This window comes from Siphateles boraxobius, unplaced genomic scaffold (genome assembly GCF_051911475.1).
Source record: "Siphateles boraxobius isolate OS27281-9 unplaced genomic scaffold, OSU_SipBor_1 49, whole genome shotgun sequence".
Lineage (NCBI taxonomy): Eukaryota > Metazoa > Chordata > Actinopteri > Cypriniformes > Leuciscidae > Siphateles > Siphateles boraxobius.
The window spans coordinates 7,857,370-7,871,277 of record NW_027509130.1 but is presented as its reverse complement, the minus strand read 5'-3'; the positions used below and the strand labels follow the sequence as shown (position 1 = coordinate 7,871,277).

General features: G+C 39.0%; 1 protein-coding gene across 1 annotated transcript; it reads left to right on the top strand.

Annotated features, from left to right (window-relative positions):
- The first annotated feature begins 8,043 nt into the window (after positions 1–8,043).
- LOC143710973 (cytochrome P450 2K1-like) lies at positions 8,044–13,633 on the top strand. Its single transcript, XM_077202251.1, has 9 exons — positions 8,044–8,277; positions 8,352–8,514; positions 10,716–10,865; positions 10,952–11,112; positions 11,206–11,385; positions 12,476–12,617; positions 12,739–12,923; positions 13,009–13,150; positions 13,384–13,633. The coding sequence occupies exons 1-9, from the start codon at positions 8,074–8,076 to the stop codon at positions 13,569–13,571; spliced, it is 1,515 nt and encodes a 504-aa protein (XP_077058366.1). The 5' UTR covers positions 8,044–8,073; the 3' UTR covers positions 13,572–13,633.
- Positions 13,634–13,908: the final 275 nt, after the last annotated feature.

Genomic DNA, 13,908 nt, shown 5'->3' with positions numbered 1-13,908 from the left:
TAATGCTGTGCAGGCATTAACACGGGGTATCACACGTGTCAAAAGAAAAAGTGATTCAGAATTTGAATCAATCATACTGCATAGCAAATGTTCGAAAGAATACTTTGTTGATATTGGATGCTTGCTTGGTGTGTGCCCAAACAAACAGACACAAGGCAATCTGCCATGACGCTTTACCGCATCCTGAGCTTCCTTTTCAATATTTACAGATCGATATTACACACATGCCTCCATGTGGAAATCACAAATATTTGCTTGTGATTGTTGATCGATTTTCAAAGTGGCCAGAAGCTTTTCCGTGTGGTAAAGAAAACGCGCAGACGGTTGTAAAGGTTCTTGCAAAAGAAATTATACCGCGTTTCGGTATTTCAACCGTTATAGCAAGTGATAATGGAACTCCGTTTGCTCAAAAGTCACACAATTATTAGCCAAAGAGCTTAATATTAATTGGCATCTCCATATTCCGTATTTGCCACAATCATCAGGCAACGTAGAACGTTTGAACAAGACGATAAAAGAACGTCTAACGTCTAGAAATTGGGTTGATTTGTTGCCTGCCGTATTGACGGAAATGAGAATGTCTCCATCAGCAACCACAAAAATGTCTCCATTTGAAATTCTGATGGGTAGACCTTTCCCGACCCCTTGGGTCAGAGGTCGTGCTGGCAATCTCTCCACAGGTGACACGGAGGTGATCATCGCGGATTACGTGGATTCCCTAGTTAGAACGTTGAATGGCATAAATGGTGATGTCTCTCTCTCTCTCCCTCTTCGTTCAGAAAAGCCGACTCACCCTTTCGTTCCAGGACAACAGGTGCTCATACGGTGTTTGAAGCCCACGAAACTCGGTGAGCCGAACTATTTAGGACCATCCACTGTTATCGCTGTGACGAGGACAGGTGTTCTGACTGATCTCCAGCCCCAGTGGATCCATGCCAGCCGAGTGAAAGCAGCTCCATCCCAGGGTAACGCATAAGCCTATGCGGAAGCGGTGATCGAAAGGAGAACGAGGAAGAGAAGTAGACGAAGAACGAGATTGCTGATTGAGATTAGCAATAATTATCAGTGAATCCATTAAGCTATGTCTGCAAAGTCGATAATATGCCTGATCGTGCTGACAAGCATGCTCATATATACACAAGCACTTATTGGCAGTGGCAATGAAACTTGGTTGAAACAGGAAGACGAACCACATGCGTTTGCCTCCAATATGTGGTGGAGGTTAGCCAACTTCACTGCTAAGTCTACAGGAAAACGGGGTGACTGTTATGTTTGTAAAAAAATGCCACAAAGTGCTTCTGGACCTCATGTAACTGTTCAATCGCCAACGACAGAAGAAGAACTGTTCTGTCCCTTATATCTTAGTAATATTGGTGCACTTGCTCCCCAAAATTCAACGGGAAATTGGACTTGTCCTGGTAATAGGGTACTGACAGTTGCAGTACAAGTACATGTTAAAGTGGCAACTGTAGGTCCTATTCCAGATTCATTGTTCTGTATGGAAAGAAAAATAGGAGCCGCAACATTGGGTTCAATTCCTGAGAATAAATGTAATCAAATATATCACCGTTGTGAAGTACGAAATATGCCCTGTTGTCTGAGCTGTTTATCTGGAGAAGGAACATTTGACTTGGAAGAATGCTCAAAAAGATCTTCACTCCCTCTAAGTACTTTGCATGCTTATGCAGGGGCAACTCCCGAGTTACAAGAGTTATGTGATGAGTATTGTGGACTGTACTCGGGTAAAAATTGTAATAGGTATGTGCCATCTGTAAAAGGAACAAGAGCTTTGAAAGATTGGTTTTGGTTATGTGGGCACATGGTTTATACCTTGTTACCTTTTAACTGGAGTGGACAATGTGCCCTCGTACCTTTTTTGTAGAATATTCTATGGTCATTAGACAACAAAGAAATGAGAAGGTAAATAACCAAAGAAACACAAGTGCTCTCTCTGACCGCAGTTCAGTTAGTAGTTTGGGTAGAGATAATCCAGTACCAAAAGAACACCGATTGTGGACTGGTACAGAAAAATTCTTTGAAGGTATTTTTCCAGTGATAGGTGTATCCAGTCTGCAAATTGAAGTAGAAGTTACCAGATATGAATTGATTTCCTTTATTAAAACTACAAGGAACACTTTAGCTGGTGTAAAAGAAGAGCTTCGAGCACTTCGCTTAACTGCTTTACAGAATCGGTTGGTCTTGGACCAGCTTACCGCTTCTAGAGGAGGAGTATGCGTTATTGTTGGAATTTCGTGTTGTACGTACATCCCTGACAATGATGCAGATTGTCACATTATAGCTGATGGAATAGATAATATGACAAGAATTGCTGACGAGCTACAAAGAAGGGAAGTGAGCGATAGAAGTTGTTTCGGAGATTGGATCTCAAATTGGCAACAAATGCTTATATCTGCTTTAATCCCGATAGGAGTCATACTGTTAATCCTTGCATTTTCTGTTTGTTGTATTATTCCATTTATTAAGATGTTGATTCATCGTGCGATGAATACTTTTGTATCTTCACAGTATGCTTTGATGAATAGAACTGTCAAGTATTAATGATTTTGAAGGAAATGTTTGATTGAAGAATATTGCATGAGTATGCTGAAGTATGATGTGATATGATAATTCTATTATATGACAATTATCGTATCAAAGTGGTCATTGTTAGAATATCTTTCTCCTTCAGCATACAATATAACAGTCTATGTACATTTCTTTATTCTAGCCAGCATAACTGCCACGTCTGCACATTCTTCTTTTCTTTTGTTTAAGCTAAACATCTGGTATCCATTAATAGAGGACTACTCAGCCCCTCCTTTCTCGATGTTCGTTCCATTCTATACATGTGTATTGTAAAGGCTTCTGGGCGCTCAAGGCAAAGTTGGGAATCTAACAGTATGTTGCCCATATTAAGAAGCTGTTATATAACGTCTATATGATATCTATGATGTAATGTTTGATTTTATTGGTTAGACTTGTATTCTTTTGTTTAAGACTTTCACTATATAAACCCTAGACAAAGAATATTGAGCTGAGATTCTACTCCATGCCGGCGCCGGTGCAGTGTATTGTCTGTTCATAATAAAGGACCAAGATTTGGGGCACTATTCGTTTGGACCATTTCATTTTCCTTTCTAACACCGGGTGATTGACCGGGTGATCGGTGGACGTCAGCCAGTGGAAGATAGAAAGAAATTACAGTATACAAATGCAGGGATTCATGCAACCCAGAGACTGGCTGATATTGTGCACATCTCCCTCATGAGACCAGCTGTGTTGTTCACTTCAATGGATACTTCATCAAAAGGTCTGTCAGAAGTATTTACTTGACCAATGAAAACTATAATAGAGGCATTAAGTGTACATATATACATACATACACGTACAATACATATTTTACATACTCTCATATTTTACATTACAATCTCTTTACACCATTTTCTAGGCTACCACTGTCGTTCCTCTGCTGACGTCTGTTTTGAAGGATCCAAGCGAATGGGTGAAACCGAAAATCTTTTATCCAGAACAGAAGGGTCTGGAGAAGGCCCAGTTTGTCAAGAGACATGCTTTTGTGGTGGAATTTTTAATTAAAAAAGAGAGTAAACTGTCTTTTAGAATGAATCATGTTTCTGACCCATAAGAATCTGACGTTTTGGTATGTCCTTATGATAAACGTTTACCTTACCTGGGGGAGCTTGCTTTATCAATCTAACCAATCATAATAGAATGAGCTCAGTCCACAATGAAAACAAAACAAACAAAAAAATTATAAGATCACTTATAAAACAAAATATAGTTCAGATAAAATCAATATCTTTCTGAACGTTCTGTCTAGTTTTATAAATCACAATCGCTGTTATTTCTCTCAGAATTATCTCTGGCGATCTTTTTGTGCTTGCATCATCTTTTGCCCTCTCTCTCCGCGCTGCTCAACATCATTCATTCGCATTTCACGTTCTCTCTCTCCTGATTGGTCAGCAGCGAACTCCATCTAAACTTCTCTTAAAGGCAACATAACATTCAATTATATACAATTCTTACATTCACAACATGAGAAAAATAACAAAACAAGCAAAACAACTTTTGGATCGAATGTTTAAATTTGCTCCTTTAAATCCAGATATTAATTTACTTTTCTCTTCCATTTAGTAACCCATTTGGCTTACTATTGTTTTTCTCCCTTTTTCTTATTTATATTTGTAATCACTCTGGGTTACATGTATAGCCCACCATGGCACATTTTGTTTACTGTAGATCAGTAATTGATCAGTTCTGTTCCATGTCAGTCTCATTTGGATCTTAAGCTATAGCCTACTCAATACACCAGAAATTATGACAAATAGTATTATAAAATGTGCTCAACCAAATGCGCATCTTCACTGGACGATGGGGATGAAGAAACAGTTTCTGCTGCCACAGAGAGGCCTACAGAGGAAATGTTAATGTGTCTACACATCAAACAATACACATTCACATTTCTTCACATTATTTATGTGGAGTAGCCTATAGAATCTAAGTTTATATCTAAGTATAAACGGATATTCTTATCTCTCCCCCGTCCCCAAAGTGTGGAAGAACAGCAGGAGGAAGGTCCATCAACTTCTGGTGCACAGATGAACAGTTCAGTAATTTTAAGTGAATGCCACAGTTTAATTCTGTAGAATTTGTTTAGAACTACATGATGTAACTCTAATCTACTGTATTTTCAGTTGCCAGTTAAGAAGTTATATAGACTTCATCTTATTAAAAAAAATTGGGGGGAAAAACAGCAATGAATAAATGTACCGAAAGAATGAATGAGGTGTTAAACACCGCTTCCTCTTTAAAAAAGGGGAGGAGACTGAAATAAACTCTGGGTTTACCGAAGAAAACCTGCTCCCGACCAGGTTAGGTTCACAGAGTAAGATACCATTGTAACTGACTCTGAGTATAAGTTACCTCTCTTTCAGAAACGGGCTTGACTTAGCCTGCCTTCTCAGGTTTGACTTACCTCCCATTCTGAAACAGAAAACCCAGAGTTTCCCTCATTTCAGGGTTAACATACTCAGAGTTTTCACTTAACCTCCTTTCTGAAACAGGCCCCAGGACTATGTTTGGACACCCTGACCTATAGGCATACTGTAATCTAAAGAAAACATATAAACACAACTAAAAAATGGACTTTTGTTGGAACATGATTGTAACTTGTTACAACTAACATGAGTCTTTTAGCCATGAAAAAGCTCACCTTAAAGGTGCAATGTGTAAAAATATTGAGTATCTATTAACAGAAATGCAATATGACATCCATAACTATGTTTTCAGTGGTGTATAAAGAACTTACTTAATAAACCGTAATGTTTTTATTACCTTAGAATGAGGCATTTATATCTACATAGGCCCGGGAGCGATATTTTTTTTCACAGGATGGTGGGGGAAGACTCATGAATATTCATTAGGGAACTCATCCCTGATTGGTCTTAACCCCAGTGACTGGTAGGTTTAGGGGCGGGGTTAGGGGTAGGTCATCAGACCCCCAGTGACGGGTAGGTTTAGGGGCGGGGTTAGGTCATCAGACCAATCAGGCATGAGTTCCCTAATGAATATTCATGAGTCTTCCCCTACCATCCAGTGAAAGAAAATATCACGGCCCGGGAATCCCCTTCTATGCAGGTCGCCATATTGTGACGCCATGTTTCTACCGTAGCCGACAGCGAACAAACAGCGTTACAGAGCGCGTTTCGTCACAACCTTGAAAGAGAAGCAGAAAGCTAGAAGCTAGCCATAAACACCGTGAGTAGTGACTTTTCCCTTGTCAGTGGTGTAAAATATGTAGTTGGATTGTTTCATGTAACTTAGTTCTTCTCCCTCACTGTGTTATGGCTTTGCTATGTGGGGATAAATGTGCTGATTACGTTCGTGAGACAGCTGATTAGTACTCTTGTCATTGACCGTAAAACAGTAACGTTACAGGAATCACCAGCCCGTCGATCTTGGAAGCATTTTAAGTCGATCGCGAAGAGTTTTCAAAATCAGAGAAAAAAAGCCTATTGTGTGTAGTACATGGTGTCTAGGGGATGCGGAGGCGCGCGCGCTGTACAATCATGCCATTTTTGCCGCACGCACCTTTGGGCTCATGTGGACGCATCGAGTTTAAACAAGGCTTTACGCTTTAACCAGCTCAGCCACAGTAACAGCTCATATTGAGCCAGCTAAACTTTTACTTTCCTGTTAGAAACAATATATAGTTACATAGTTTCATGTGGTTCTTCTCCCTCGCTGTATTATGGGTTTGCTATGTGGGGGGAAATGTGCTGGTTACGTTTGTGAGACAATCAGCTGATTACTATTATTATATTATATATTAAGACCCTTGATCCTCACCTGACTATGGCTTTGTAAACTTGTCCATGATGTGATTTATAATGGACTGTGGTACAGAAACAGTGGGTGCTTCTCATTTCTTATTTGTGCATCCTCGTTTCCTTTCCTCGCTTCCTTTCCTAGCGCCTCAGCTCCTCCCCCTGTAGGTTTTGAGGGAAGGACGCAAGGAAAGAAAATGAGGACGGAGGAATCGAATGAAAGCTTTTTTTATACATTGGAATACTTGATCACTCCAGCGTCACTTCATGGCGTCATCAGCAGCGCTCAAAGGATCTGCCCTTATGTTGTTGAAGTTTGTTTATTCAAGAAATTCATAACAAATAATAATAAAGCAAGATACCCTGTTGAAATATGTGTAATGTGTGGTTTATATAAACTGCAAAGGTAAAGTATACATTAAAACAGATTGTGATCGATGTGAAGGGGGAGGAGAATGTATACGTGCGTCACGTTTAGTCGATAAAACTCTTCCGCATAGGATACACCTGTGTATCCTCGCTCATGACCCCTCTGGAAGCCTCCTCACTCCTCGATCCTCGCCTCCTCGCGGTGCAATTAGAGAATTGAGATGTCCTTCAAGATGGCTGAGCTCGATCGGTTTCCGGGTCATAGGATGGAGGACAGAGGAACGAGGAGACGAGGAGGGATATTGAGAAGCACCCAGTGACAATGTTACACACTCTTGGCTTACTCTGGCTATTCTCTGCTGTCTTAGACGACGATATGTTTGTCCAGTTTCAGGCACCGTAGCTTCTTCGAAAGGGAGGGGCGAGCAGTGGGCTGAGCCCTCAGTGCAACTCGCAGCCGAACCGCTAGATGTCGCTAAAAATCACACCCTGCACCTTTAAAGCTACCAGCCAAAACATTAGCACTAAAAACTTACATGAAAAATTTCTACACAAACACACAATTGAAGGTGTTCGTGTGATTAAATGAACAGAGATGACATCAAAACTGGATGAAATGCCGTGAACTGGCTAATGCTTTTAATAATTTAAACACACTCAAAGCCAATGTCAATCTCTTAAAGGGGAAACACACAGGAAACTAGCATTGAAATACTCTATTCTGATTGGCCAATCGCACCATCCAGTGGTTTTACAGTGTGCACTTAGGAAAGAGAAAAACACTTTTCTAGGATTTGAGACAACTAAGTAACACACTATGTACATAAAACTTATCTGAGGACGCTTCATACAAATCCATTACTTTCTACCTGAAGAGTATTCTTTTCTTTTATCTCGCTTATTGCATGATTAATTGCCAAATAAATAGACAAGGGTTTTATAGTGCATGTGGTGGAAGAAAAAATCGCAGCAAGTTAGCAAAACTATTTAAACTGCTTACCACTTACAGTGTATGCCTAGGCCAGTAAATTACAATATCTTTCTATATATCATACAAATCAAAAATGTTATTTGAATTAGCTCTGATGTTAAAGGCAAGTGTTTAAAATTATGTATATTATTCTTTAACTTGCACACTTGCTGCTTCTGTGGCTTCAGTACTTGAATGTATTGTTCATGTATTAATTGAAGGGTATCATGTATCTGGATGCTGTAGCAACCATAACAGCTCTGCCATAACAGCCATTCTCATGGCTACCTTGTTTTGAATGATAAATTCTCCATGGATTAATTTGAGGTTCCTCCCATGTATGCATCACAAGGGTTTGGATGCAGCAGAATGTCGTTGCAGCCTTGAAAAATGGTTGTTGTTGAATCTATGCTAAATTTTTCCCGCTCAGTTACATTACTGGGTGGTTTTCTTTTGTTATTGGTTTTATATCGACTTTCCTGTGACTCGAGATCTCAGAAAGAGGGAAAAGAGCCACCGGGACCCAAACCTCTGCCGCTGCTGGGAAACCTGCTGACACTTGACCTCACCAGACCCTTTGACACCCTTTGTGAGGTGAGAACTTGACATTGACACATTTCAACAATAATAGTAACATTTTAACAGACGTTTTTCTCTGTGTCGTCCAGCTGTCCAGAAACTACGGGAATGTTTTCCAAGTGTTTTTGGGTCCTAAAAAAGTTGTGGTACTAGCTGGACACAAAACTGTTAAAGAAGCTCTTGTGAACTACGCAGATGAGTTTGGGGAGCGAGATATTACACCAGCTTTCAGGATAATTACCGATGGTCATGGTAAGAATAAGTGAAAGCTTTGTTTGCATTTAAATCATTTCTTAATTTACCATCCAATGGCCAGATTTACTTACAGCTTGGGGCAGCGCAAACTTTTGGTATTAAGAACTTCTGTCAGGATTAACTAAAGACACACAGTGAAAAATTACTGCTGAAAATGCGTGGGCACAGTTATTTTTGCAGCTGACCTTATTGCACATGCATTTGTAGGAGTTTTCCTTTCAGAAGCCACATTTATAGGAGGAGAGTATTTAAATGGATCATGCCAGGTGATTTACTAAGGTTTACGCTCGTCAATTTACTTGTATTTGCTCCATTATTTACCAGCCAAAAAAAGCATGTCTGAAACCATTTGCGCTGTTCTTGGTAGATTGGTCATTATGGAAATGATCCGGCTGTGTCTGTATTCTTCAATGTGTGTGTCATCAGTAGATCACATGCAGAACTTTCCACTCCCATCTGTGCTTTTTTGTAATTGCGCTCTCATGCTAATTTGCCATGTTTAGTAAATCTGGCCCCAAGTGTGTTGAGTTCTGTGCTGTTTGTTATGTAGCATAAATGAAAGCTGTGCAGACATCTCTTTTTGTTGGTAAGCTTTTTAGGGGACAAGCACCAAAGGTGATCGTTGGCGTTTTTATTATTATTATTCCGCTCTGGAAGTCTATGGAAGCTCATTGAACTGCTTGTGGGAAAGTTATGAAATTTGGCACACAAATAGAGGACAGTCTGAACTGTCACTATAGTAAGTTTGGTGTCTCAAACTCAATCCCTCTAGCTAGCACCACCAACAGTCCAAATTTGCACTCATGTTTATGTTAATAACATTTGAACCGTAAGGGCTAGAAACAAAATATTTTTCCTTCTGATTCCTTGCCTCAAGACGATTTGATCCCTATGACATCATGAACATATTTCCGCGATTTAAAATTTTTCAAAAAAAATTGGCACAATTTTGGTGCAGTGCCTCCTAGTGGTATGAAATTATATGTAAATGTGAAGTGTAGATATGAAGTAGATATGAACAATGGCTATTTTTGCTTATAACTTCTGAACTCTTTGGCCAAAAATCTCTTTAGAATAGGTGCAGCATGAATCCTAATTGTCACAAAATATTCCGAAAAATGCTAATAACTTTTAATTGCATCAGCCTTTTGTAATGAATTCAGACCTAATGATTCCGTGGGTCATGCCGAGATACACGGAACAAAATTATAAACGCAACACTTTTGTTTTTGACCCCATTTTATTTGAGCTGAACGGCCCTGGGTCCTGGGCTGGTGTGGTTACACGTGGTCTGCGGTTGTGAGGCCGGTTGGATGTACTGCAAAATTATCTGAATGCCTTTGGAGACGGCTTATTGTATAGAAATTAACATTCAATTCATTGGCAATAGCTCTGGTGGACATTCCTGCATTCCATGCCAATTGCATGCTCCTTTAAAACTTGTGACATCTGTGGCATTGTGCCTTTATTGTGGCCAGCCTAAGGCACACCTGTGCAATAATCATGCTGTCTAATCAGCATCTTGATATGCCACACCTGTGAGGTGGATGGATCTCGGCAAAGGAGAAGTGCTCACTAACACAGATTTAGACAGATTTGTGAACAATATTTGAGAGAATATTCCTTTTGTGTACATAGAAAAAGTCTTAGATTTTTGAGTTCAGCTCATGAAAAATGTCTTCCGATTGTGGCAACAATTTTTTTTCGTAAAACCGTTTTCGTATAACGCATCAACAAATTTGATGGCATGATGCCAAAATGACTCAAAACGCCAAGATGTCTGTATCTCTGCAATGCTTTTGCACTTTCACACCAAACTTTGCATGTGTTATTGCTACCTTATTCTGCAATACACCACAATATTTAGTCACAGCTCCACCTATTGGTCAAAAGTGATAAATCATTCAATCAGATGATTGTACTTGTGATTTTTCAGCCATTGTCTAAAATGGTCTTAATATGTCTTTAATTGCTCATTGTTCAGTTGGTCTGATGCTTCCAACCATGTTGGCATGGCTTATCGTGTTTATTGTGCTTGACCCTGATATTTGCTGCTTGCAGCTATATTCTGCTTATTGTTGCTCTACTGCCATTGGAGTTTAGTGCAGCCAAATGCATATAAGAAAATGCCTGATTAGGAATTTCCCAGACTTTCTAATTTCTAAACGGTTGGTTCTTTCTGTGTCTACATTAATCAGGAATCCTCTTTTCCAATGGAGAGAACTGGAGAGAGATGCGACGCTTTGCTCTCAGCAACCTGCGGGACTTCGGGATGGGCAAGAGAGGAAGTGAAGAGAAAATCATAGAGGAAATTCAGTATCTGAAAGGAGAGTTTGATAAGTTTGAAGGTACAATCTGAAACACATTTATGGACATCTGCAATCATGCTCTTAGTTTAAAGGATCTTTGATAGACATTTGTTTTCTCTTCACAGGGAACCCCTTCGACACAACACAGCCTGTGAACTACGCTGTGTCAAACATCATCTCATCTATTGTGTACGGCAGCAGATTTGAATACACAGACCCTCAATTCACAGAAATGGTCAACAGGGCAAATGAAAATATTCGAGTTAGTGGATCGGCTTCTATGATGGTATGGAAGTGTGTTTTACTGTATGTTTTTGGTGACTTCATTTAAAAACAAAATCAATAATACATGCATTTTTTTCTCTGTGTGTACTTGTAGCTTTATAATGTGTTTCCGTGGTTGGGTCCGTTGCTCAACAGCAAAAGGCTTATTGTAAGGAATGTGTTGAAAAATAGAGCAGAAATGGCAAAGTTGATAACTGGACTGCTGGAGACTCTGAATCCACACGACCACAGAGGGTTTGTCGACTCCTTTCTCAACCGCAAACAGAGCGACGAGGTACTGAAATCACCTTGTTCCATAGAAATACAGGAGAAAGTTAAAAGTAATCATCAGCTTGTTTATAAAACTAATTTAAAAATAATCTATAAAACTAATAATAGTTTCTAAAATTAAAACTATTTTTTTTTTTAATTTTTTTATTGAACTTAGTTATTAAATTAAAATGAAACATGAATATATTTGGGAACACTATAATAAGATTCCCTTTTTTAGCATTAGTTAACTACATTATTTATCATAAACTAACAATTAAAAATACTTCTAAAGCATTTAATTAATCATATGTGATGTTAGTTCCCATATTCACTGTTAAAATTAAAAGATATCTGCTAATATTATTTAATAGACCCAAGTTAACATGGACTAAACAATAAACAGTTGTATTGTTATTAACTAACATAAAAAAAGATGAATAATTTGTCACGAAAACCACACGGAAATTATAGAATCCATGAGCAGTAGTTTTATAAAGGGTAATCCAAACTCGTCGTCAACATGCAGGGGTCAAAATCCAAATAAAGCCGTAAAAACAAGAAACAAAACAGGAACTCGAACAATAACAGACCTGAAGTGGTGTGACACAAAACAAGGAATCCGTAACAAATGCTAAAACAGACAGGGTATTTATACACACAATCTAACAATGTGATGGGAAACAGCTGAGTGCAATGAACTGATGAGTGACAGACAGAATGCTGGGAAATGAAGTCAAATGTGAAAGACACCGTGAAAACGAGGACCTCTAGTGACAAACAAGGGACACACAACCAGACACTGTGACATAATTAGTGTAACAAATGTATTGCTTATTGTTAGTTAATGTTAATGCTAACTAATGAGACCTTATTGTAAGGTGTTATAGATTGGTAGTTCTATTAGTAAAATCTCTTGACTTTTTCAATCCTTGTTGTATCATATGCCAATGGTAAAAGTTCATAAATGGACATGAGTTTCAATGTTTCAGTTTTCTAATTTATGTAGTTTTTAATTTTTTATGTATTATAATCAATGAAGAACTTTGTAATATTTTTTCCTTAGTATTTTATAAAAAGTATAAATTTGGGCTTTGTGGATTTGTACTTGTCAGCAATCCTGCAAGAAGGACACACACTTTCACCAGGAGAATCTTCTTGTGACGGTGGGAAATCTATTTGCTGCTGGTACTGACACGACAGGAACGACTCTGCGCTGGGGTTTGATGCTCATGGCCAAATACCCTCATGTACAGGGTAAAAACACAGTAATTTAAAGTTTTTGTTCCAATGCTGATGTTTATTTGTGAAGGTTTTTTTCCCCCACATCAGCTGAATTCATTTGATTCATAAAACACAAAAAAATGCCATAATGTAGATCGAGTTCATGGGGAGATTGACCGGGTGATCGGTGGACATCAGCCAGTGGTAGACGACAGGAAGAATTTACCATATACAGATGCAGTGATTCATGAAACGCAAAGACTGGCCAACATAGTACCCATGAATCTTCCTCATAAGACCAGCTGTGATGTTCACTTCAATGGATACTTCATCAAGAAGGTCAGGTAGAAGAATAAATATGTAGGCCTAGAAACGAGACCATGTGCATCTTTAATATTGTTTTTTTTTTCTCTCCATTTTCTAGGGTACCACTGTAGTTCCTCTGCTGACATCTGTTTTGAAGGATCCAAGCGAATGGGTGAAACCGAACAGCTTTTACCCCGAACACTTCCTAGATGAGAAGGGCCAGTTTGTCAAGAGAGATGCTTTCATGCCCTTTTCTGCAGGTATACGCTCAACTCTAAACACCCAGTATTTTGAAGAAATAAACATTTAATTTGGAATTAAAAACAGTTTCTCTCTCTCTCTCTCTCTCTCTCTCTCTCTCTCTCTCTCTCTCTCTCTCTCTCTCTCTCTCTCTCTCTCTCTCTCTCTCTCTCTCTCTCTCTCTCTCTCTCGCTCTCGCTCTCGCTCTCTCTCTCACTCTCGCTCTCTCACTCTCGCTCTCTCTCTCTCTCAGGACGAAGGGTTTGTTTGGGAGAGAGTTTGGCCAGGATGGAGCTCTTCCTGTTCTTCACTTCCCTCCTTCAGAGCTACCATTTCACAACTCCACCTGGAGTGTCTGGAGATGATCTGGATCTCAAAGGAATCGTTGGAATCACGTTGAATCCGTCCCCACACAAGCTGTGTGCGATCAGACGCTCCTGATACTGGACAATCAAAACAGAAACAAGATATTTTACATAATATTGATTCTGTACATCTGAACTGGCATGATATTACTTGTTCTGAGTAAATTCAAAAATTGAAGTATGTGAATAACTCCACAAACCTGATTAAACTCCTTGAGAAGCAGGTGCATGTATAGTGTTTGTTCATTTTTTTATGTAAAAATGTGATTGTTAAAAATATCAATAACAATGTATGTTGTTTTTGTCATAGTCGCGTTCAGTTTTTTTGTTTTCATTCATGACGTGTTCCCTTTGTTCTAGTTCACTCGTCAGTCACCATGAACACTAACTACATTCTTCGGTAACACTTTATT

Excerpts from the sequence above, each read along its gene's own strand:
- LOC143710973 (XM_077202251.1), top strand. The coding sequence starts at position 8,074 with ATGGTTGTTGTTGAATCTATGCTAAATTTTTCCCGCTCAGTTACATTA. Across the intron at positions 10,866-10,951 it reads AGAGTTTGATAAGTTTGAAG|GGAACCCCTTCGACACAACA; the intron begins GTACAATCTGAA and ends TTCTCTTCACAG. Across the intron at positions 11,113-11,205 it reads GTGGATCGGCTTCTATGATG|CTTTATAATGTGTTTCCGTG; the intron begins GTATGGAAGTGT and ends GTGTACTTGTAG.